General features: G+C 34.9%; 1 protein-coding gene across 7 annotated transcripts in view; it reads right to left on the reverse strand.

Moving 5' to 3' along the window:
- The window catches only part of LOC149535938 (uncharacterized), a 280,772-nt gene that overhangs the window by 169,444 nt on the left and 85,484 nt on the right, over positions 1-25,844 (reverse strand). For all 7 annotated transcript variants that reach the window (XR_016357873.1, XR_016357871.1, XR_016357872.1 and 4 more), the window contains one exon: positions 25,447-25,601. Coding sequence is in view for 4 of the 7 variants with exons in the window: in XM_089806831.1 (XP_089662957.1) it covers positions 25,447-25,601 (155 nt within the window). In the remaining 3 variants the exon portion in view is untranslated. The remainder of the gene's footprint in view (positions 1-25,446; positions 25,602-25,844) is intronic.

Genomic DNA, 25,844 nt, shown 5'->3' on the forward strand with positions numbered 1-25,844 from the left:
TTGACAGCCCAAACTCAGAAAAAGCTCTGGCAATTTACCCTTAAAAAAAAAATTACATTTGTCATAATACAAAAAGAAAAATATTTTGCTATTTCATTTCAAATATAGTGTGCATAGATATTAGAAATAAATATGATACTTTAGAAAGTAACTACTATTGAAAAATAAAGAGAGGAATATTTTAAACTAATTATTTTACATTTACAAAAAAGGGCTTGTGTAAAAAATTCCTAATAATGGAATTATGTATGAGGTTTAATGAACAAATTATGATACCAAGATTTAAAAATATACCTGAAAGGTTTTGTGTAAAAAATTCCTAATGATGAGATTGTGTATGATGTTAATTAATGATCAAGTCATGATAGCATGATTGCACGGTGCAATCAAGAGGACAGGTAAATGATGGGGAGTATTTTCATTCCATTCAATGCCAATATATTTGTTATGTGACCTACAGATTGATGTGATGTTCTCTCATGTGATCATTAGGGAAATGGGTCGGCAAAAGTGTGTGGGATGAATGTGTAAGGGTATAAGTGCAGTTTATGTAGAGCGGGATTCCTATTGTTTACAAAGAGCTAGTCTTCACTTTTAATAGTGACAAGATCCAATGTAGGCAATCGGAAGGAAGGTGGTAAGTACAAAATAAAGTTGAGAAATGAGGTGGAATTTGTTATCAATATAGGAACATTTGGCACAGAGGAGGCTGCAAAATCTTCTGATTATAATTTATGTCAATAAGGTGTTCATGATTCCTTGATTGTAGGTTTGAATACTTAAGTTACGGGAATTAATGAATGAGGTGGGCTAGGCTGATGATGAGGTCATCTACTAGCCATGAGGAAGATACAATGTCTCAATGTGGCACAGTCCATCTCAAGTGATTCCTTGATCTCAACAGCAGCCGGCACGTTTCTGCGTCCTGTGGATGTGGAGAAAATTCAATTTCATGCTAAGAAATAACTGGATTATATAGTAGAGCACCTCCAAACTAGATGCAAGGAAAGCTATACAAACATCTGGAGTTGATGGTTCACATCCTTAACACACAATTCCCTACAGGCATGACACAGAAGATATCAAGCATTGTGATAAGGCTGAACCTGTGATCACCCAAAATGAAACTACGTACTTAAATTTTCATAGAGAAGGTAGAAGTGATGTTTTATCTTTTTTGTGGAGCTCCTAAGGAAATTTTTGCCATGTGCAGATTTTTCTGATTATGCATTAAAAGCAGGCTGTATGGCTAACTATGTTTGAACTTTAGACCATTGAAACTATGTAAGAAAAGAATAGCATGAATATATAGAAGGAACGTTTTATAAGGTTGATGTTTACTTCTAGCTTTTGGGTGATTTTGTTAGGTTAATTTGTCTCTTAAGATTGGACCCAGTGAACTATGTTTTATCATCATCCAAAAGATTTAATGCTCTTTTTTGGTGATTTATAGGTGCCTAGCCTAGGTATTTTAAGCTTAAGAATTTTTTTATTTAATTTTTTAAAAAAAGGGTTTATGTGAACAACACAGTTGGCCCTAAATAGTAGCAAGTGGCATCATCATCGAACAAAGCACACTACTATCAGAGGGACCCAGTGTTTTAGACTAAGCTCTCAAACATTAATCTATTCAATTGTCTTGAAAATTTAGAAATTAGAATGCCCTAGCATAGTCCTAAACTAAAAAGTTCCAATATTTTTGTTCTTTTAATCATCTTCTCCGAAATGTAAAAGTGAACCATAATGCAAAGTTATACATAAAAATAATTTCAGAACCACTTTTTGAAGATGCAAGGACTGTTGCTCACATTACACATATAAACATACCTTACCAAATATTAGCTTAAAGGATAAAGACTGTTTTTCGACTATGAATAATGTTGTTTCTATTTCATCTGTACCAGTTCGTATTATCTGCTTTCTTGACAAAGAGAGATATTTTTCTGTAACACATTGCACTCTCTATCAAGGAAGGTGAAGGGTAAAATATGTAGGGTTCAATAATTAATATTTTTTTCTAATTATATTACATGATACTTTACACATTGCATTTCCATCACATGCAAAACAAATTTGATAGCAGATAAATAAATGAGGCAAAGATGAATCATATTTTATTATTTGGTATCAGTAGCTGCTTCTTCTCACACTTCAAAGATTGACAAAAATATTACAAGATCAACAATTTTTTAAGATAACTTTGTGTAGTCTTCCACAAAGTCTTGAAACCAAAAGGTGGCAATGGGTGGACTATGTTAAAACAATTAATATTAGTAACATTATCATAATATACTAATCTCTGTTATCAGTTTCACACCCTGCACCCGGATTCGGGTCCAAGTTCGTGCAGGCCTGGATTCGCATCTGGATTCATTGTGGGTTCAGGCAGGGTCCGGATTTCAGACCATGGGTCCATCTAGGTCCTTGTTGGCATGAATCCAGGTGAACCCAGGAGGTCCTGCAGCAATAGGGTCCAAAAAATGAAACAAAACAACTTAAAATAATGTTTATTTTAATCTATTTTGTTATGTAACGCTAAAAGGAGCCTAATAAAAAACATTTCACTCATTTACTCTCTCATTTTGGTGTGCGGGTATTTAGTAATGAACAGGTATTTAATGTTTATCTTTGACATTTGGCATTGATCAATGATCAAGCAACATATATCCATACTATGAAATGACTAAGTTTTGCAATTATGCACATCTCTTTTTTTTATGTATATATATAGAGAGAGAGAGAGACACACACACACACGAACCCGCCCACGAACCCAAATGGGAAATTTTATTTGCTCGAACCCAAATCGACAATTTAGATATTAATTATTTAAAATTAATAAAATAAATTTCTCCCAAAAATGGCTAATAGAAGCTTAACTTTGATGGAGCCTTGAGGTATACTCGGCAATTCTCATGGGTGAGATGCATCATAAAGAACAGATTGGGGGTTGTATTGGGCGAGCTATATCAAGCTACCTAAAGGTACCCTAACAAGGCAAAATTTGCTACCCTATTGAAAGATTTGAAAATATATGCAAAAGACAAATATATCCAATTAACAAGAAAGGTGACTAAAAGGTAGTATTTAAAGTCGTGGCCTCTATAAAAACCACTAGTTGGAAACTATCAAAATGGTTAGAACAAATCCAAATTTCTGTTAGATGAGAAGATTCATAATTTTGAATGAGCTGAAGAAATGAAAAAGCTTGGGATTAACTAGCAATCATGACAATGTTTGAAATGGCAATAAGAAAAACCTTGAAAATGCACTTTGAATATGTGCAAGAACTCAATGTGTTGCTTCTTTTACTGAAAGTATAGCTAGAAAGCTCACATACCTTCGCGAGTCTCACACAATGACAAACACTCAATGCACAATAAAAGTATAATACAAATCGCAAGTCATGCGAGTCACTGCTATAATACTCTCTCATTTGTCATCGACCTCATGTTAGAGAATATTGGCAAACTTGTATGGGTGAAATCATGTGTTACCAAGGCCAAAAATCTTTGTAAGTTCATCTACAATCATGCCTTGGTCCTTAGCACTATGAGGCAATACATGAAGGGAAAGGAGTTGGCTCATCCTGGTATCACAAGATTTGCCTCTAATTTTATCACACTAAAATCCTTGCTGAGTTCAAGGTTAGCTTTGAGGTGCATGTTTGTTGGTCCAGAATGGAGTTCCTCCTCCTTTGCCACCAGCCCTACAGGGATAGATGCAACAAAATGCATTTATGATGATGAAGGTTTTTGGGAGCCATGTTCGAAGATTGTGGAGGTAATTTAAATTTTAAAAGCTTAAGTCTTAAAATTTTATAAATTAATTTATCTCATACATATTTTTGTTTTATTTTCATTGTGCAACTTTGCAAAGTTTCATCATTCACTAAATTGTTTTTTTGTTTAATTGTTCTATAGATCACTGAGCCCCTTGTAGCCCTCCTACAAGTTGCTGATGGCGAGAAGCCCTCTATGGGCTACATTTATGAGGGCATGGATAGGGTCAAGGAGGCTATTAAGGCCAAATATGTCGGAGTTGAGGAAAACTATAGCCCTATTTGGGACAGTTGATAGGATATGGCAAAATCAGCTTCATAAGCCCATCCACGCAGCAACCTATTACCTCAATCCAGCATACCATTTTCATGATGATTTCAAGGCAGATGAGGAGGTTCTTAGTGGCCTATACACTGTGATATCGAAGATGGCCACTAATGCCACAAATATATTGCTTGAGATGGATGCCTATAATAATGCATCAGGGCCCATTTTTTCAAGTCGAATTTACAAAGGTCATTCAAAATTGCAGCCAGGTTAAAATTGCAATTTAAGCCTTATACAATCTAGTTTCTAAATTTCTAGTTTTAAACTTTAAGTTTAAACTTTAAACTTCAAATTTTGAAATGAGACTAATATTTTTTTCTTTTCCTTTTTTCAAAATTCAGATAGATGGTGGCAAATGTTTGGGCCTTCAACCAAAAACCTTCAGCAAATCGCCATCCGCATTTTGAGCCAGCCAAGTACCAAGTAGTGCTTCTAAATGTGAGCTCAACTGGAGCATGTTCGAGCACATCCACTCAAAGAGGCGTAACAGGTTGTCTGTGGAGAAAATGAATAGGCTAGTCTTTGTGCATTACAACCTGTGCATTAGGACTAGGGAGATTTTGGATAGTGACACCTCTCTAATTACTCTAGAGGAGGTTGATCCAGAGTCTGAGTGGATTACTGAGGCTACTGATCCTGTCTTTGATGATGAAGACCTACAGTGGATTGACCAGGCAGATAGAGAGGGTCAAGCTGAGGCTGTAGCAATGGCAATAGAGGACCAGAGAGCTCCAGTTGTTCCCAGTGGCACCTCACAGGCATTGGCAGAGCCAGAGACTACAATTGATCCTAGTGGCACCTCACAGGCATTAGCAGAGCCAGAGACTACAGTTGATCCTAGAGGCACCTCACTGGTTGATGCTATGGCTAATCAGTCATCTATGACATACCTTAGATGCCTTACTAAGAGGCATTTTATAGATTATACTGAGCCTAAGGTCGAGGTTGGGGATGAGGATGAGGATGGAAATATTTGATGATGATGATGAGGATGACGATGATGAGGACTCCTGGTCTTGTTTTAACTTTTTTTTTTAACTTGATATATGATCAGAATTTGGAACATTTGATGATGACTATTGATTCATTGGATCTTGATGTGTTGGATTTCATAATACATAATACATATACATTTTGATGGGTTGCATGGATTTATCATTTTATAAATGATTGTATGTACTTTTATAATATTTCCTTCAGCTACTGTTTAAACTTTAATTACTAGTAATATAGTATTTAGCAATTTACCTTTGTAGTATTGTACAGTGTACTTATGTAATCAATGTATGTTTGACTTTTAACTTTAAGTATGTGCATTATGATCAAATTATCTTCTATTTAATGATGTTATTGTGTCTTTAAGCTTTATTCAATAATGGGTGCATGGAATGTTCTTTAAATCCTAAAAAATCTCAAAATTTCGAGGTTTTTTCACTTTGCCAAGTCACCGCCGAGTCATTTCCGAGTCCGAGTCAGGTCACGAGTCAAGTTACCCTTGCCGAGTCCGAGCCGGGTCCGAGTCATGTTACTTTGTGTTAATGTTTTGCTCAGAAACAATGATAAACAACAATAAAGAAGATACAAAAAACAGAAGACATAAACCCTCGGAAAACCCTTCAGCTAGAAGGGAAAACCTAGCCACACTAGAAAAATATCTCTTTCATTGATATACTAAATGTACAAGTACAATGCTTTCTACTTGATCAAATTGTATCTACACACAAAGCAATCTCATGAATATATAGAATTGAGAGACTCTTCATATCCCTACTGAAGGTCCCTTAAATTTCCATAAACAAGTGTCTTCATATTTCCAAACACGTGGTTCTTCACATGACACATGTCGCTTCATATAATATTATGTCAAATATCTTCTCCAGCTGTAAACACAATACATAGGTATTATCTCAATTTCAATATATAGCAAACTCAGAGAAAGATCTATACTACAGCTACAATTTTCAACCAGATGCATCAAGGTGGTGTATAATGAGAAAATTTGTATTGTGTCATAATACAAGTACAATTCAATGACTATACATATTTCTATCCAATATTACTTTTTACAAGACAAGAATGAAGTTCGACTAGATTATGCACCTACAAAGAATAAAATTACAGATATTTTCACCAAACTCACTACGATCTTCCTTTATGGCAAAAATCAGTGTTTAATCAATTAAATCATCACAATCTTCATCTTTAGATGATAGGCCTGTTTTGAATATAAACTCTTCTTAGGATTCTCTGTGGCATCTTCTCTTTTATTTTTTATCATCTCTTCTATATGTATCTCTTATTTTATTATTCCTATCATTTCTCTTACTCCATTATATTGTTGTCTATATTCTTGCCATTCCAAGATCATTACAAGGGAACATATGAACATCCAACCACTTTTTGGACATCCACAAACATCAACTTAACATTAATGACAACAATGAACTCATATTGCCAATGATGTCCATGACATTGATGGCAACACCAAAATCAAACCCATTCAGTGCAAAACAACACAATTATCAAACCTTAAACATTTGATCTAAACTTTTAATCCCTTCTCAATAATATATTTGAACAATTAAATTTTATCCAAGGGGCTTCTAATTTTTCTTTTAAGAAAGTAATCCATGTCATTCTAGGGTAATCATCAATAACTAATATAAAATACCTTTCACTATTTAGTCCTCTTATTCATGTAGGTCCGCATAGCTCAATATGAAACAACACCAAATGTTTTATATTAGAAAACTCCTTGCTATTGAATTTGGTTCTTAACTTCTTCTCCATTAAACATTCCCTTACATGTTGTACTAGTAAGCTTGAGTTCCATCCTTTTGGACCATAACCAAAATTCACTGCTTTGCACCATCAAAATACAATTTCCTCTATTTTCTTTTAAATGATAGGAATTACCATTTGTCCTTAAGCTTTATGCAGCCAGTCTTCTGAAATTTCCTTTTCTAATCTCGCCTTTACAAAAATGTAAGTTGGAAACCTTCACTACACACCTGACTAACACTCAGAAGATTATATCTCAAACCCTCAACATAATAAACATCTTCAGTCTTGTCCTTACCCTCAATGGATACGGTTCCCTTGCCACAGATTTGGCAACCACTTAACCACCAAACTTAATTGATCCACCTTGATACTTTTCAAAGGAAATTTATCCTACCATCAGTCATATCATCTGAGCATTTGCTATCAATTACCCAATTTTCAGTTCTTTTTCTATGTAGATCAGTCCACACAATCATTGATTTTCATTATTTGCTTGCACTTCTCAATACCATCTTCCTTTATGGCTAAAAATGTCTCATCATCACAATCTTCATCTTCAGATGAGTGGGTCTCTTTTGAATAGAAACATTTCTATTTCTTTTGGTCATCTCTTCTATAATTTTCTTTTCTTTTTTTACCATCATCAGTCCTATAGCTATCTTCTTTAAAAATGCATCTAGCAGCATAATGACCGATTCTTCCATGACTGAAGCATTTAAAGAGAAACTTACCTTTGTATTTTCTTGACCCTTTCCTCAGTCTTCTTACAAAATTTGCTTCTGCATTATCTAGATCATTGCTTGTTTCAAATCCATCTTCAATCTTCTTACAGGCTTAATGCGACTTCCTTATTTTGACATTATTAGAATCAAATTCACAAATCTCAAAGGCAGAGATCGCTCCATAAATTTGATCCAAAGTATATGTTCATAGTATGACTTACCTCAATAGCATATATATTATAGCTTAGGCCTATAGTGTCTTGGAAGTGTTCTCATCACTTTTATCACTTCACTTTTCTCCATAGTCCCAGCAATACATCTAAATATATATATATATATATATATATGAGAGCAATAGTCAGATACAGGATATGCGAACGATGCTACAAATTCAACAATGTGTACTGGGTGAATGAGATAGTAAATGCAATTAGATGTATGTATATATATGTATATATGTTGACTGTACAAACTGATTCGATCTGATTCAAATCTCTGTTATAAAGCAGCGAGCATACTGTGAATAGATTCAGTTATTTACTATTATCATGAACTACTTCATTGTGCCATATCACCGACTGAGATCAGGTATTGTGAAATATTATATGCTGATAATGATCGGACACTTTGAAGTACATAACCACCAAATGTGGTTAAGGATAATATCTAATGGTTAAGAGTGGTCTCATGTATGTATGTATATATATATATAGACTGTACAAACTGATTCAAATCTCTATTATAAAGCAGCGATCATACTGTGAATATGATTTGGTTATTTACTGTTATCATGAACTGCTTCATTGTGCCATATCACTGAATGAGATTGGGTATTGTGAAATATCATATAACGATAATGATCGGACTCTTTGAAGTACATAACCACCGAATGTGGTTAAGAATAATATCTAATGGTTAAGAGTAGTCTCATGTAGAGACAAGACCCTACGTGCCCTTGTAGAGTCATGTCTCTACATGAGACAACCATTCAATATTTATATATATTCAGTGATATGATCGTTTGGAAAAACATCATGCTATATGTTACTACCAGCGATCTGCACTTATATATGTCAACTTGCAAATACTAAAGTGGCATCAGTAATATTCGTTGAAAGAGAAAAAGGCAAGTAAGATATCAGGAATTTATACAAAGCATTTAAACTATACCTCTGCTGTGATCGATATCAGAATTAAAGTAATCAGATCTGTCATTTTCTGGCAATTACTTATAAGGTAATCTTCTACCTCTGATCTAACATTCCCTAACATGGTATCAGAGCAAGGTTGGTAGAGCAAGGTTGGTAGAGCAAGGTTGGTAGAGCAAGCATTTAAAAAAAAATGACAGTGATAATTCTCTTAAAGATTGCTAACATCATTTGAACATATCAATCATGGTGAATAATATTAGAGTCGAGGATAGACTGGAATGCGCTTCTAATTTTGTCTGATGGGAAATTTGAATCATAGCAATACTTCAAGAACTTGAATTGGAATCATTTATAGAAGAAAATAATAAAATGCTTATAGATGAAACAGAAAAGACATGATGGAAAAGGCGTAACAATAAAACTAAGATAATCATCATTGATGGAGTTAAAGATCATATTCTTCCATCAATAGGAAAATTCAAAAATTAACTACCGCTTATGAGATGTTCAAAACCATTCAAGATACATTTGAAATAAACAATACCAGCAGATTGCTTACATTAAAACAGCAACTCATCAATATCAAAATGGATAAAGGAGATACAATCTCATCATATTTCTCAAAAATAACTGAGTTAAAGGATCAACTCTCTACCATTGGATGTAATGTAGACGATGTGGAACTATCTCTAATAGTCCTTAGACGACTACCATTATCATGGGAATCTTTTATCCAATGCATCAGTCATCCCTCTATACCCAAATTTGATCAACTAAAACATGATTGCACTCAAGAAGAGTAATGGTTAATCTCTAGAGGTATCATCTCCAATAAGGAGGAAGAGTCTCAAGCATCACATGCAAAATCAAGTAATAAGAAGGGTAAATTCAAAAGGAAGAGAGGAAAGAAATATACAAACTGTAAGAGAAGAGACCTATCCAAAGTTCAGTGTTACAAATGTGACAAATTTGGACATACTCACATGTATTGTCCGGAAAGAAAGAAAAATCCAATCAACATGGTTGAAGTAAAAGAAGGGGAAATCTCATTATTCTTCCTTTCCTTATCAAGTGAGTTGAACACTAATAGAAACACTTGGATTGTGGACAGTGCAGCCTCTAGGCATATCACCGTATTTAGAGATCACTTTGAAACACTCTAAGGACATTCAACCGAAAAAGTAACTATAAGAGACAACTCCACTTATCCTGTGAAAGAAATTGGGACCTACTCAGTACATCTGAGTTCCGGAGTTGACTTGCACTTAATGAAAAGCGCTCAAGTGTACTGAGACGGGGGGGGTGAATCAATATACTAATAATTTTGTCAAATTTTAAATCTTTATCCAAATAATTATTTAGATACTAAAATCAACAATTATGCACTTGAACACAATAACACAATTTTACGTGGAAACCCAATGCGGGAGAAACCCACAAAATGCTTTTATATAACTTTGAATCTTTTTACAATATGTATGTAGGCTATGACCTATAAAAGAGGCTCCACCTCGTTATGTGAGCACCTACCCGCTGGAAGCTACAACTACTACAGTTTGTAGGCTCTGACCCACTAGAAGCAACTACTCCCACTTCTGATGTTAAATCTGAAATTCCACCTTTTATATGGTTGCTTGCTCAAATTGTTGATGGATATAATTTGTTCTTAACTCTGAAAGTATATTTTCCCTTTTTGTCAACCTTCAACTCTGCAATGATAAATATAAAATATCCTAGTATGTCCTCCTTCAACTTATTTCTGATGAATGTATATTTCAGATTTAAAAATCTGAATATATATATATATATATATACTTCCTACTTTTATTTTATTTCATCTGCTGACTTCATATTTTGAATGATATTATCCCCTTATTCATATGCAATCATGTAAGGGGTCGTTACTCTTCAATGTTTAAGAGTCAAGTCCCTTAAAATAAACAATCTTTAAAGATTGTAATTCATCGAAACTAATATTTGTTTCTATAGATATAATTATTCCCATTAGAACTCTAGCTTTGACATATATGAATTTTTAAACCCATGAGTCACATTTCCTCCTCAATTTTCTGAGTCGTATAGGAATAACACTTTATAATCCAAGTTCATATATCTTCGAGAACACTAGAAAAAACATCGCTATTATATTATGCGATTGAATACCAATTATGTCTTCTTTACGAACTTATAGGAAAAGACTCGCATCTTTTATCATTACACAATTGTTGCAGATCTTTTTGTCTTTTGAGTATATAATTTTTGCGTAGGTTATGTCGATGCATGGCTTGATCATCATTTTTAATGCTGCTTTGAATTAATTCGAACTCCACTTTGACTCATTGCTGCCTCAGATGCTTACACGTCCAAACAAATATCACTTTGATGGCACGACATAGTTGACTCACAACGCATAATCACTCCAAGCTCCAAGTCTTTGAACACATAACTTCATTATTTGTGATTGTCATTTCATTCCTCCATCGTGATTTATACCAATCGCAGTGACCATAATTTTGCATGACTCACAAAATGACATCAATCATTGCTTAAGGTATTTGTTGTTTTTATCTTTGTATCCATTATACGTATCCTTCTCACCCGATGGCACATTCACGTGGATGTCTTAAGAGGCTCATCTCTGCTTCATGCTTCCCTAGTGGCTCTCTACGGTTTTCCAGCATTAGGTTATGTCAACGTTCCAGCCCTCATTTAATCACATAACTATTTCACACATTTATATCTATTAGTGTCATTGTGAGACTCTCTTTATAATGTCTATGCTTCATGTCGGGGATGTGTCATTTACAAAATTGTGCAAATTCTTCATACAGCTACATACATTCTTATAAATGGTCATGTTATATCTTTGTGTGTCCATGCTTCATCTCTAGTTATAGACATACATTTATTTTGTCTCCTTTCGATCTATGATTTGTCTTTATAATTTTTCATTATAGCTTTGTACCCAGGCTTCACATCATCATCATAATTGGGCATATCATGTTGTCTCATAGTATTTTGCTTCTTGACATGGGAGACCATCCGATGCACATATTTCTCCACAACCTATGCCTCGTACCTTCTAGAAATTTGTTCATACATTGAAGATTCTTCTGATCATGGATTTGGCTTCTCATGCCTTTAACATCAATGACTATTTCATTCATATTTTTGACATCAATGACAATGTCTCAACACTTAAAAGACATCCTATTTGTTCCTAGAATCAAAAGAAACCTTATCTCTATATCGGAATATCCGGTCTAGCAAATCAAGGATATTGGATTGCTTTTCACAAAAATAAAGTTTTCTGCAAGTCAAAAAACTCAAACATTAAAAATGCTATTTATATTGGAGTTAGAGAAGGGAGCCTATACAAGCTTTGTAATTCCCCAAATCTAGACCTTAACAATGAAATTAGGAACACAAATGAAGTTTAGTATAGAAGACTACGACACTTAAATTCCGATCTTTACCTTCTATAGAGAAAATTGTAAAAGGTTTACCTGACTTTAAACTTGAACATGAAGGAATATGTGAAGAATGTGCACTAGGAAAGAACCCTAAAACTCCTTTTCATCATAGTGAACATAAATCGAAGAGCATTCTTGAACTCATTCATACTGACCTATGTGGACCCATGTCAGTACCTTCATTAGGAGGATACTCTTACTACATCATATTTGTGGATGATTATTCTAGAAAAACCTGGATATATTCCCTTAAACTGAAAGAGTCAAATGAGGTTCTGTCCAAATTCAAAGAATTCAAAGCCTTAGTTGAAAATCATATTGGAAAGAAGATCAAAACTCTAAGGTCCGATAATGGAGGAGAATATATCTCTGAGAATCTTAAAGAATTATGCATAGCTGTTGGGATTAAGTGTTAATGTTGTAGCTTCTGTCAGATTGAATTGATCTAGAGTTAATCTCTAATGGTTATTGGTTAAACAGTACTGCTTTTGATATATATATCATTTACCATAAATTTACCATTACCTATTGATTAACATATAGACATGTCTCTTCTTCTCCTATATATATATGCATTTGGATTTGTACTTGGAACACACAGAAATATAGTAGTCTTATTACATTTGCAGAGATGCTATTTCACAACATGGTATCAGAGCAGGCTGTAAATGTAAGGATTTAAAGTATGATACAAAGTTCAATTAAGAATGAAAACAGCGACAATAATGGTGAAAGACAGCAGCCAACTCATCATGGAGAAAGAGCATCAAGTCAATGATCGTCAAACAAGAATGAATAAGATTGAATGAACATCAAAAAGACAATTATTGGGACTTTCTATTAATACAGGTATCCAAATATCATCAGTTTTAGGAGATGAAAGAGAACAAATAAGGGCAAACCGAACAGAAAAAAAACAAAGAAAGAAATTATTATAAATGGCGTAGGAAGATCATTCATGTTCCACATCACTTTGTACCTTGATGCATAGTCAGCAGGGGAAGGTGCCAACGTTTATTCAGCGAGTTAAGGTACTTGTAGATTAAGATTGGGAGCGATGACAATAACATCTTTTGCAAATTGCTAGGTTGGTGGACATATATATTAGATACAGTTGAACACATCATTCGAAGGAATGGGAAGAGATACTCAATGCAAACCCAAGAAGTTGATGGTATATGTCTTACTGAGATAGAAAGTATAACAGTCAAGATAGCATTCAAGGAACATCGAACATAAACCTTCTAAATTCTTGCGAAAGACAGAAACATTTCTGATTGTCGTGGGTAATAGCAGCATCTGAGGAGAAGTGAGTATTGCTGAGAAGTTTGAAACACATAGTGGTATTTCAATAAGACTATCGGTAATGTTTCAGACTTGATGAGTAAACAATGTATTGCTAAATCTGGTTATTCAATAAAAACAGAAAAGCATTCCAAATTCCTTCCCCAGTTCTGTATAAATACCTCCGCTCTCCTCCATTTTGCGCACATCTTTTCTCTTCACTTTTCATTACATAAAAGAGAAATACGAAACAAGGCATTCGATTGCACTTTCATATTTGTGCAGTTGAATAGTTTTAGTATAGGATGAGAATGGCAGTTCGGTTTGCAGCAATGGCGGCTATGTTGTTAGTTTTGTGTGTCTTCAAATATTCATTCTGCAGAGGGCAACAGAGAATAAAAGGTGGGAGACGAGTGGCAATATAACATGAGCGTAGATTATAATGCCTGGGCTTCCTCCAAAACATTCCAAGTGGGTAACACCTTGGTGTTCTAGTATGGCGATGAATCGCATAACGTTTGGGAGGTTCAAAAGTCTGCTTATGCTTAGTGCAATATTACAAGTAATCCGATGTAGGAGTTTGCAAGGGGAAATGACATGATTACACTCTCCACCGCGAGAATAAGGTATTTCATTTGCAGAGGTTTCGGTCACTGCGATTGTGTATGAAGCTACTTGTCACCCTTTCAGCCGGTAATTTCTTCCACTTCAATGACTCCCACTCCAAGCTCCACCTCATCTCCATGTCTCAAACTTATACCTCCTCTTAATAGAAGCGAGTATTGCTTTGAAGGAATTTTGAAACATCACCGACAGACTAATTGAGCAAGAGGTTATTGAAGCAAATGACTGAAAGTCGTCATACAAATTCTAAGTAGTCAGATTCTGCCTACGAATAGGATGGGATATCAACCAACAGGCTCAAAGGAAACAAAGCTTGATAGCAACCCAGTCTGTAACAATGTAAAGGATTAAATACAACTATACATTATGTGTAAAAACTCTACCCTCCATGAACACGCTGATATAGGGCAATGGGTAAGGTCTGGTACATTCATGGCCTCTCGGAGTAGACTACTTGTCATCTACATCAGAGGATCTGTGATACTTTCAACGCATCTCAACAGCATTTTCTATGTGGCTTAGTCATACAGTTTGAGAGTTGTGTATACATTGTGGAGTGATAATAAAGTTTCCACCTCACATTGTCAATGTCAGGATTTTACCATCTCTGCAAATAACTCATCATTTTTAATTGTACCCATGTGTGGACAATGTCAGTGGTATGGACATAGAATAAATGTCGCCCCTTGTCTACAATAATGATCACAACATCATAAATACAAATCTTGAAGACCCTGAGTGTGAAACTCATATTGTGCTAGTTGTCGTGGTGTCTCCTGAACAATGGCAATAGAAACTGATTGCTTAGAGGGCAGCAAACATATAAAATAGGGCAACCTATTAATCCACAAAATGAACAAGATGTTCATATTATAAAAAGAACTCTCCGGCTAATAGTTTCTCAACATTCATGTTGGAACGGTATTCCCATTGACATTCATGTCTTGACTTCTGTGAATTACTGCTGAGAAGTTTCTTAGAATAAACACCACCAAATATAATGTCCAAAAATTTTGGTATCAAATACACAGAGGAGGCATTAGTTTGTAAGGAAGCTTCTATTAAGTGTAGCGGATGCCACTTTTAATTAAGCCAACAAAATGAAGAAATCATTCTAAATGGAAGAAAAATAATTGAGATTCCAAATAACTCATTGCTATTTGCATATGCTTGTGCGTGGGATGATATAAAAAAATCAATGGTTATAAATCTTTATATTTAATTGGATGCATAATTGAAAATACTTATAGAGATGGTTTTCCATTGAATCATCTTCCCAACTTGAAACTTTTGATGACAACAAAAAAGTTACTTAAGTGTCATTTCATAGCCTAAGAAAAAGTCATGAATGACTTACTGGGCTTGAACATGGTATTCATAATCGAGTGTTACATAGAGACCGGGAAAGACATGAGGTAATATATTCAAACATGTTAAACAACATCACCAATAGAGTTGAATGAGTTGGACAATAAACAATGATGTCAAGTGAAAATAATATCAAATGAATCTACAAGTCCATATGGAATACCATCAAATAGAAGTGAAGGGGAAGATGAGCGAGCGACTGGAATTCTAAACAATGGAATAAGTGGAAATTTACATTGTGGGGGTGAATAATAACAAATGTTTCATTCCCAATTGAACCATCTTAGAAAGGAGATATTCCATTTTCAAATGTCCAAGACCCTCATGTACAGATAAGTATTTATTATTCTTCAATATAAAAATTATCTAATCATTATAGTCTCTCTCATTTGTATTTCTACATGTACAATATGAGCTATTTTTCCTTGATCTTTACCTATGTATCTAAAGATGATCTTGCAGGAAAAGAAGAATGGTACATTAGGCATATTGTGCAAAGTCAATCTTATGACAATATCTCCATAGAAGTTGTGATCTCGAACTCATTAGTTGTCTGATGATCAAGCTCGAAAGAAAGGCAGGAGCTTAGAAGATTGATACTCATGGCGAAATGATTTTGATGGAGTAAGTAACGACTCATCTCCAGAAAGTCAGAAGATCGCTATCAAATTCATAGGGAGTCCAATAGGCATTCTTTGGGCAAAGAGAGTCTATAAGGGAGTAACTATAAGACCTAACTTCCTAGGATCATTGTTTAGAGGGAGAATTTTGAAGTGAAATCCCTTGCGAATGATATCTTCTCTATGAGAGAAAAGTTCTAAGTGAATTTCCTTCTAATGCATTCTTCTTTGTGAGAGAGAAATCGAGGTGAAATCCCTTGTTCCACCCTCTAACTTGGTTCATGGTGGAAACTATTTTTTATATGTGGATTATGTCATGAAAAGTGACAATCTTTCATTGACACATATACATAATCAGAAGGTAGCCATTTTAAGGTGAAGATCTTATAAATGGTAGACCTGTTATCGTGACAAACTTCATCAAGTTGTTGTCTCAGAGTGCCAGAAGTCGTGATAACAAACGTATTATGATCAAACTTCATTAAGTTATTGTCCCGAAGTGCCAAAGATCATAATAATTGCCATGATATTGTTCATGACATTGTGATTTTTGTTAATCTGGTCGACTTAATTGTCCCGAAGTGTTGGAAATCAGATAACTCATATCCTACTAGGATGTAACATATTCTTTTGCTAGGTATCAAGGATTTGATGCCAGTGCACATACCAAAAAGAATATAAGTATGATGAATATCACATGATTGATATTTCCACATGATTGATATTTCTTGTCGAATCATACTTCAGATTAAATTGAAAGATAACATCTAAGTTGATGGATATATGTTGATATTCTTAAATATACCATTCCAGGAATATCATACTCAGATGATATATCTTCATATACTTAACAGTTTAATGTGTTCTATAACAATCCTCCCTAGCTAAGAGGGAGTTATAATGTTGTAGCTTTTGTCGGATTAAATTGATTTAGAGTTAATCTCTAATGGTTATTGGTTAAACATTATTGCTTGTGATTGATCATTAATTTTATATATATATATATATATATATATATATATATATATATATATATATATATATATATATATATATATATATATATATATATATATATATATATATATATATATATATATATTTATTGTTGTTAATATGTCTAATGATTATTAATTTACTATAACCAATATTGATTAACATAGAGACATGTCTCTTCTTCTCCTATATATATGCATTTCGTATTGCAATTGGAACACATAGAAATATAATAGCATTATTACATTTGCTGAGATCCTATTTCACAACATTAAGAGGGAGTATATTGTACCATATAATCCTCAATAGAATGGAGTAGCAGAAAGGAAGAATAGAATTGTTATTGAAGTAGCTAAGGCTATGATGCATGACCAAAATATGCATATAACATTCTGGGCCGAAGCATCCAATACAGCTGATATATTCAAAACAGATACCCTCATGCAACTCTAGAAAACATAACACCTATAGAAGTCTTCTCAGGGAACAAACCTGATCTCAGTCAACTACGAATTTTCTGTTGTCCTTTATATATTCATATTCCTAAGGAGAAAAGAACTAAACTAGAACGCTAAGGAAAGAAAGGCATATTTTTCGATTATGGTGATTCTTCCAAAGCCTACAAACTATACGTGCCAAGGTCAAGGACAATTGAAACCAATAGAGATGTCAAGTTCGACAAAGATATTGCTTTCAAAACTTTTATAAATATAGAAGAATCTAATGATGATCCCAATTCTGAGGATAATGAAAACACTATGATTGAGAGGGAGAATTGTACAGAAGATGATGGACCCACAACACCTAATCCTACAGATAACTCACTCAATAAGAAAAGACCCTTGTGGGCAAGAAGAATGATAGAAGAAAACAATGTGGCCCCCGATAATATCCTTAGAGAAACCAAGAAGACTAGAAATCATTCATGTTATGTTACTCACAAAATGAGTCCTCAAATTATGAACCTTATAATGTTGAAGAAGCCCTAAAATCCCAAGCCTAGAAGGATGCCATGATTGAGGAATATCAATCTATATTAAAAAGTGATGTGTGGGATATTGTACCAAGACCCAAAAATAAATTAGTTGTTTCCTCAAGATGGTTATTCAAAATAACACAGGCACCTGATGACAGCATTGAAAATACAAGGCCAAGTTTGTGGCCAGAGGATTTTCATAGAAGGAAGGAATTGATTATGATGAAACATTTGCTCTTGTTGCTTGTTACACATCTATCAAACCCATAATTGCAATAGCTGCATTGTACATCAAATGGATGTAAAGATAACATTCTTGAACGGAGTCATTTAATGAAGAAGTATACCTGCAACAGGCAGAAGGGTTTGTTATTCTTGACAAGAAGTCACATGTGTGCAAACAGCAGAATGCTCTATATGGTCTTAAGCAAGCCCCTAGGGCATGGTATGAGAGAATAGATAGCTATCTTGTCAAATTAGGGTACTCAAGAAATGAAGCAGATCATAACATATACTTCAAGAAATCAGAGGGAGATATATAACTGGTGAAGATCATCTTATTGTTAAAAGTGTAAGCAAGAACTCATATCTAAATTCGAAATGAAAGATTTAGGTCTTCTACACTACTTCTTGGGATTGTAAGTAAGACAAAAAGAAGAATACATTTTACCTAAACCAAGGGAAGTATACCACTGACATATTGAATAGATTTGGCCATGATGGACTACAAATCATTATCCACACCTATGGAGAAAAATCTTCATAAACTCAAAGTTGAGGAACACGAGGCCACTGATCCTACATATTATAGACAGATAATTGGATTATTATTGTACTTAGTGAATACTCCTCTTGATATTTGTTATGCCACAAATGCACTAAGTCAGTTTATGTGTGAACCTAAGAAGATTCACCTCATGGCAGCAAAGCACTAAGTCAGTTTATGTGTGAACCTAGTTATTGTCCCAGAATGTGTCGGATATCATATAATTGTGTTGATGGGCATTTGATGCAATCTAGATCATCATTTTGTGAGATAGTCATATCCTCCCTCGGTAAGAGGGAGTGTTGAATTTGTAGCATCGTTTGGATGTCCTCTATCTGATTGTTGCTCTCATACATATACATGTATATATATATATACACGCACACATATATGTATCTTAATTGATTGCACAAACTGATTCAATCTGATTCAAAACTCTGCTATGAAGCAGCAATTGTACTGTGAATATGATTCTACTGTTATCATGAACTACTTCATTGTGCCATATCACCGACTAAGATTGGTTATTGTGAAATATCATATGCCAATAATGATCGGACTCTTTGAAGTGCATAACCACCGAATGTCATTAGTAAATACTGGTTAAGAGTAGCCTCATGTAGAGACACAACCATTCATTATTTATATATATTAAGTGATCTGATCATTTGGAAAAACACACAATACATGTTACTACCAGCAATCTGCACTTATATATGTCAACCTACAAATACTAAAGTAGCATCAGTAATATTCATTGAAAGAGCAAAAGACAAGTAAGATATCAGGAATTTATACAAAGCATTTAATCTATACCTCTGCTGTGATCAATATCAGAATTAAAGCAATCAGATCTGTCATTGTCTGGCAATTACTTATAAGGTAATCTTCTACCTCTGATCTAACATTCCTTAACACACATAATTTCCAATGTTCTCAGGCATCCTTAGATCCAAGTTGACATGGTCATACTCAATTCAAGGAATTTGAAATCCATCACACAAAACTTAGGACTTTGTTAAAAAGCAACCATTACTATATGTGATATATATTTATGTTAGCCACCACATATAAAAGAAAGAAATTATCCCTTGGAATATTCAAATGCTGACAAGGCATAAAATCTGACATGGCACACAACAAGCAGCTCAAGCCAATTCTTTGAAACTTAAACCACCTTAATTATCAACCTTTAACATCAATGACAACATACCTAACAGAACACCATTACATTTTCAAAGTTCATCATCAAAACCATCGAAGATAGTCCACTGCCATGCAAGTGGGGAAACAAAGGGCAAGCTCAAATGATTGCTTGCAGTTAATGGCATCCTTTAAAATACATATGCAAGCTTTGCATATGATTGTTTGCTGACATAACCTCCTCCACCTTTGTTTCAAGAGAGCATTTCCTTACAGAAGAGGGGATATTAAAGTCATCTAAAAGATGCTCTAATGTTATAAACTAGAGGCTTGAATTTAACCCTTTCCATAAAGTAGCATGTTTTATAAACTTGCTCCTTTAGCCTTTGAAAAGCCTTTTGATCAATTATTTGCAAATGACCTATCACAAAACCCAATATAGACTGAAAAACAATCCTTCATGGTGTAATTATTGCTTTCATGGTGTAATTATTGCTTCAATTATTGCTTTCATATAGACTGAAAAACAATCCTTCATGGTGTAATTATTGCTTTCATCATTCGGAAGCGGATACATGCAGATTCTGGATGCATCTGGATTCCCTGCGGATGCTGGCTGCAAGCCAGCCACAGGCCTCCGGATGCATCTGGAAGCCTGTGGCTGACTTCCGGCCAGCACGCACAGAGAATCCAGATGCACCCAGAGGAATCCAAACCAATTGAATTGCTTGTGAGTACTCATGGAGGCACAAATCTAGACAGCCTTCGAAAAGATTTCTGAATGGGACCTAATCCTAACACTAATTGGCCCTGCTTCACTTGGCTTTGCTTTGATTTGTGATGGCATCTCACTAGTTAACCAATAATCATCATATCTTGACAAAGATTTGTATGCACCAGAATCAGAAGATCCTTCTGATGCTTGTGCATGGTAATTATGAAAATAAGCTGGTGATAATATGCGTGGGATCACATCCTCTGGGATACAGTATGTCCTGAACCGATGTTGCCATCCTTTCTTATGAACATAACTGAAAAATAAAACTCTGTTCAACTCAATTTTTAAGCATTCAACTACAGAAATTTTATAAGAAAGCAAAATCATAGCACTTAAATACGAAGTAAAAAGGTCGCTAATATCCCCATGTAAATGATACAGTGGTAACCATCAAAGAAGTAGTATATTTTCTTATGCAGGCAAAAATATAAAAATCACAGAGACTGAAGCAAAGGATATTATCCACTTGTCTGACAGTGAATTGAAATACAAAGGCATAAGATGGCTTGGAATCCATGTGCCTTGGAATCCATGTGCAATCTACTACAAGACTCCAACAAGAAAAATATATTAAATACAAGGTTGATGATACAATTTATCAAGATGACATATCATATACTGTGGCAAAAGCATCATGTATTTGAATTGAAGGCCATCTTCTTAAATAGTAGACATGAAGACAAGGATGCTTTATATAGTGTAGTTCATGAGGAAAGGGCAACTAATTCAAGCTAAGAAACATTTTGGCCAATTCAAGTTGTAAACATGATTTTGATATTCAAAAGATTTATTTTTTGTATATTTCTTGCATTTCTTTGCACATGCACACACACACCTCCTTCCACATCTGCATCCGCAAATTTTTTTCCCCGCATCTCATATCCGCTTCCGGAATCCGCTTCCAAATCAATAAATTAGGCTTCCATTAATGATTACCCAGCATGAACCAAATTTCTTCAGGCAGTTTCTTGGAAAGAAATAAATCCACAAGAAGACACGCATGGGGAAAATGGGAACAAGCTAGGCTATACCAAAAACTGCAAGACGATTACCGATTCAATTCCCAACAGAGTAGAGGCTCACCTCAGCCCAAAACAACAGGGTAAAGCAGGAAAACACGCCCACTCCAGAGCAGTTGAGAGAGTTTCGGTAAGAAGACAGGATTCTACATACCATGATAACCTATTGCTCTCTTTATCTTTACCATGGCTGCAGATTCACTTTATTATTTGTTGCAGCTAGACTGCGAGGGCAGATTAGATAAATCTCTTTACATGGGGGAGTCAACTCCTGGATTTGCATTTTTATGATGATTTAAAACCCATCTTTGGAGGGAATTAACTTTTTTCTAGACACTTTTAACAAAGCTGCAGGAAACCAGTGATGATAGAGTAAATGGAATTTCTGTTTTTAAGAAAGGATGAACCAAAATTAAGTTTTCACAGAAAAGAGTATCTCTTTATACTTATACTTACGAGTATTTGGGTATTCCTTTGAGAGTTTTAACTTTGATAGTTGATCACTGGTGATGAATAATGGAAAAGCTGAAAATAGAACCAGTGATTTCGGATTTATTTTGATCTTTTCTTATTAATAAAATTAGAAACATCAAAAGCGATGCTGGTTAAAGGTGCACTTTCTACTCTTCTCATCCCTTTCCTTCCCAACCAATGTGTTATATATTATAAAGAACTCCTGGGAACGATCTGTTTGTGCTCTTTTGGATATAAAGGGGAGTTGGGACACCAGGTATCAGCACACAAGGGATAGCTCTAGCAGGCAGCTGATACTTAAACAGTTCTGATCCTACAGAGCACGCAACACTAGCAGGTAGGATTGATATAAGAGATACTTGAATATATGCTCAGCCATATTATTGGTAGGGTATGTCCCAGGAACGTGTGTCAGTTGAAAAACACCTTGCAACCTCTATTTGTAACAGACACAACTAGAAAATCCAAACATGCAAAAACCAACGATAAGTTAAGAGCCATACATGCTCAGAGTCAAAACACACATATAATAATCATTCTTTATTCCAAATGGCCACCAAACATATGAACTATCAAGTACATAACCTGTACGGCTACACACTATGCAATTTTCCCAAAAGAAACTAGCCTCTGTTCACTCATTTTTGTTGTCACCATCAGAAGCCACTAGGGTATTTGCATAAACCAGAGTCACTTCCTCTGAGAACGCCACATACAGAGATGTTGAGAACAGAAAATACATACTAAAGAGAATGATATGGATTAGATGCCTATTAGAAGTCGTACCCAGAAGATCCTGCAATGGCATGGCTTTAAAAAGACAAAAAACACGTGGTACATGCAAAGCAAAAGACAATGAATAATTTAATAAGTCCTCTGTAGAAATGACAGTGATGTCAACCCTGAGAGTGTTGCAAAAGTAGAGGAAATGAACAGTGTAGACATACAACAAAGATTAGTAACATTGCATTCGAACATCTTTTAGAAGCCAAATCTCTAGCACTACAACAGTCATGATGTACATAGCTATCCTATATATGAAACAGTAAACTCATATCTCAACAAACCAAGGCTGAGGAACCAAGAACTCAAATATCGAACATGCAATTTGAATAGAAGCATTTAGGTTCGGCAACAAAAATCCATGCTGATTGACTAAGGGGCAATATCAAAATGTAATTTTCTTCAGTTAATGATTAACATCCATGATTGAAACACATAAATGAGCGAATTCACAGAAAAATCTATCCCTTTGACCATAGATGAAATACTCGCCGAGTACTAAAAAACTCACAAGTTGTTCAAGCTCACAAGTATTTACGCCATTAACTCGCCACAAAAAATCGCTGGGTTTTCCATAAAAAATCACTGAGCTTTTGCCAAAAACTTGGTAGCAGAAGAATATAATGTCCAGGATGCAAAACAAAAAAACTCATTCTCATTTCAATTTTATGGATATTTTTTGTTCCCTAAATGAAGAAACACACTCTCATGAAGAAACACACTCCCAACCTTCGAAAAGGTTATTTGCAGCAATTTTATGCCAAGACATAAAGATTTGTAGTTCATCCAGGTGTAAGCGAAATCAAAGCTTGTTCCAGACCATCCACCCGAAGAAGACAGATAAGTTCGCTTAGAAATGCCTCAATGACCCTGTCTTTGTGCAATATAATTTCAATGTAACAACAGTACTGGGGTACGTCAAGACAGTGGGATGTCGGGACGAGTTTCCGGTACAGGGGTAAAATGAGCCTCATTTCGAGACAGCGGGGAAACGGCCAGGGGACGGCAGCAAGGGGAGGATGGGCAGGGAGCGATGTTGTATAGTTTACATATAGAACTTGAAGTGCTTGTTATTGAAATGATGTTTCAGCAGAGCATACCAAATTAAGATACTTGAACATAGCAAAATTGCAACATGAACTAGAACCATTGAACATTCAACATAGTAACACACTAAACACCCAATAGTAACATTCAAAAATCAAAATTCAAATAGAAATTGAAGTCCCATTCCAGCAGCAGCATGGTTGCGCAATGGCGGAGATGGGGATACTTGGGTACAAGAGTACCCGGTGCGAGGACGTCTTAGGGACAGGTACTCCGAGGTTTGGAGGGGGGGTGCAAATCCCCGTGTAACATTGTTAATAATTTCCAATTGCGCCCTTGGAAGGTCAAGTTAGCATCAAATGGTCCAACTGATTTGAATGATATAACTCCTTACAGTGATTGGATTACATAGGAGTAGCCTCCACAGTTTGTCGAGGATGACATCTACCATATGGAGAAGCAGGCTATATAGGAGGGGTGGGGGATTTGGATGACATTGAGGAAGATGGGAAGGTTGAGGATGATGAGAAGTCATTGCCAATGCAAGTAACATTTGCATCTAGGATAGATATCGAGCCACAACCTATCATGTCGAGCAAGGCACAGCCATAAGGACTCCTAGGACTAGACCCTCTAGTTCTACCTCTCCACTAGTCCTTACTAGAGATGGAAAGAGGAAGATGTAAAATGTTTTGATGTTGTATTAACAAAAAAAAATTGCTTCAGACTATCAGGCTACCAGCCATTAGCATTCCACATAATGATGTCATTTTGTAACCAATTTACCCGATTTGCATTTAAATCAATTAAATATATCTAGACTAAGCTTGTTTATTTCATGCACTCATTTAATAACTTGTTGGATGCATCTCCTCATTGAATTTTGCAAAAAAACAATGCATTTCTAATCAAATTAATGCAAAAAAATTTAGTTCCTGAGTTTTTTTTCAGCCTTTAAGGGTTTTTGCTTTTGGCAAGTTTTCCAACCATGACTTTGACTACCTAAAGAGAGCACAGAAGAAGAATGTAGTAAACCCACCTGGAAGGCAATTCAAGGAACACCATGTAATCAAATTCAAGATGCCAATAATAAATGTGATTAAAAACTTAGAACGAGTGAATTTAAAGGATAATTGAGATCATGTAATCTTTATTATTCACAAAGAAACATCTAACAATATGAAATAATAAATAACTGAGAAACATAGGAAACAAGAAAATATACAAATCCTGCCCTTCTTAAGCTTAGAAAGAGAAGATTAAACCATCCCAGCCCACAAACCAGAATATTAAGGCTACATGGATATTTCCACAATATTAAATACTTACTGTCAACCAAGTACAAAGAAGGTCTTTCAGCTTGCCCAGAACCCTTCTCTTCCTTTGAAGTATTCCATTTTGGGATTTCATCACTATCAACTATAATGGCAACTTTATTGTCATTTACTTCATAAACCTCTCCACGTTGACCCTTACCCAAAGGCCTGTAATAACAGTACAAAAAAAGTATATAAAGTATTTAAACAACAGAGTACCATTTTCAGTATCATCAAACTATTTAATGATTTTACCATGACAAAGAATATACAGTAGTTGGAACTCTTTCTTATACTTCTCTGGAATTGTCCGACGATCAAAATACTGAATTGGCCTTTAACCTTGACCCATTAGAAGATTATACAAGCAGACCAACCTAAACAATATAAAGGAAAATCTAGGCATCGTAT

This window comes from Cupressus sempervirens, chromosome 10 (genome assembly GCF_028749045.1).
Source record: "Cupressus sempervirens isolate cs-2001-9-10 chromosome 10, ASM2874904v1, whole genome shotgun sequence".
Lineage (NCBI taxonomy): Eukaryota > Viridiplantae > Streptophyta > Pinopsida > Cupressales > Cupressaceae > Cupressus > Cupressus sempervirens.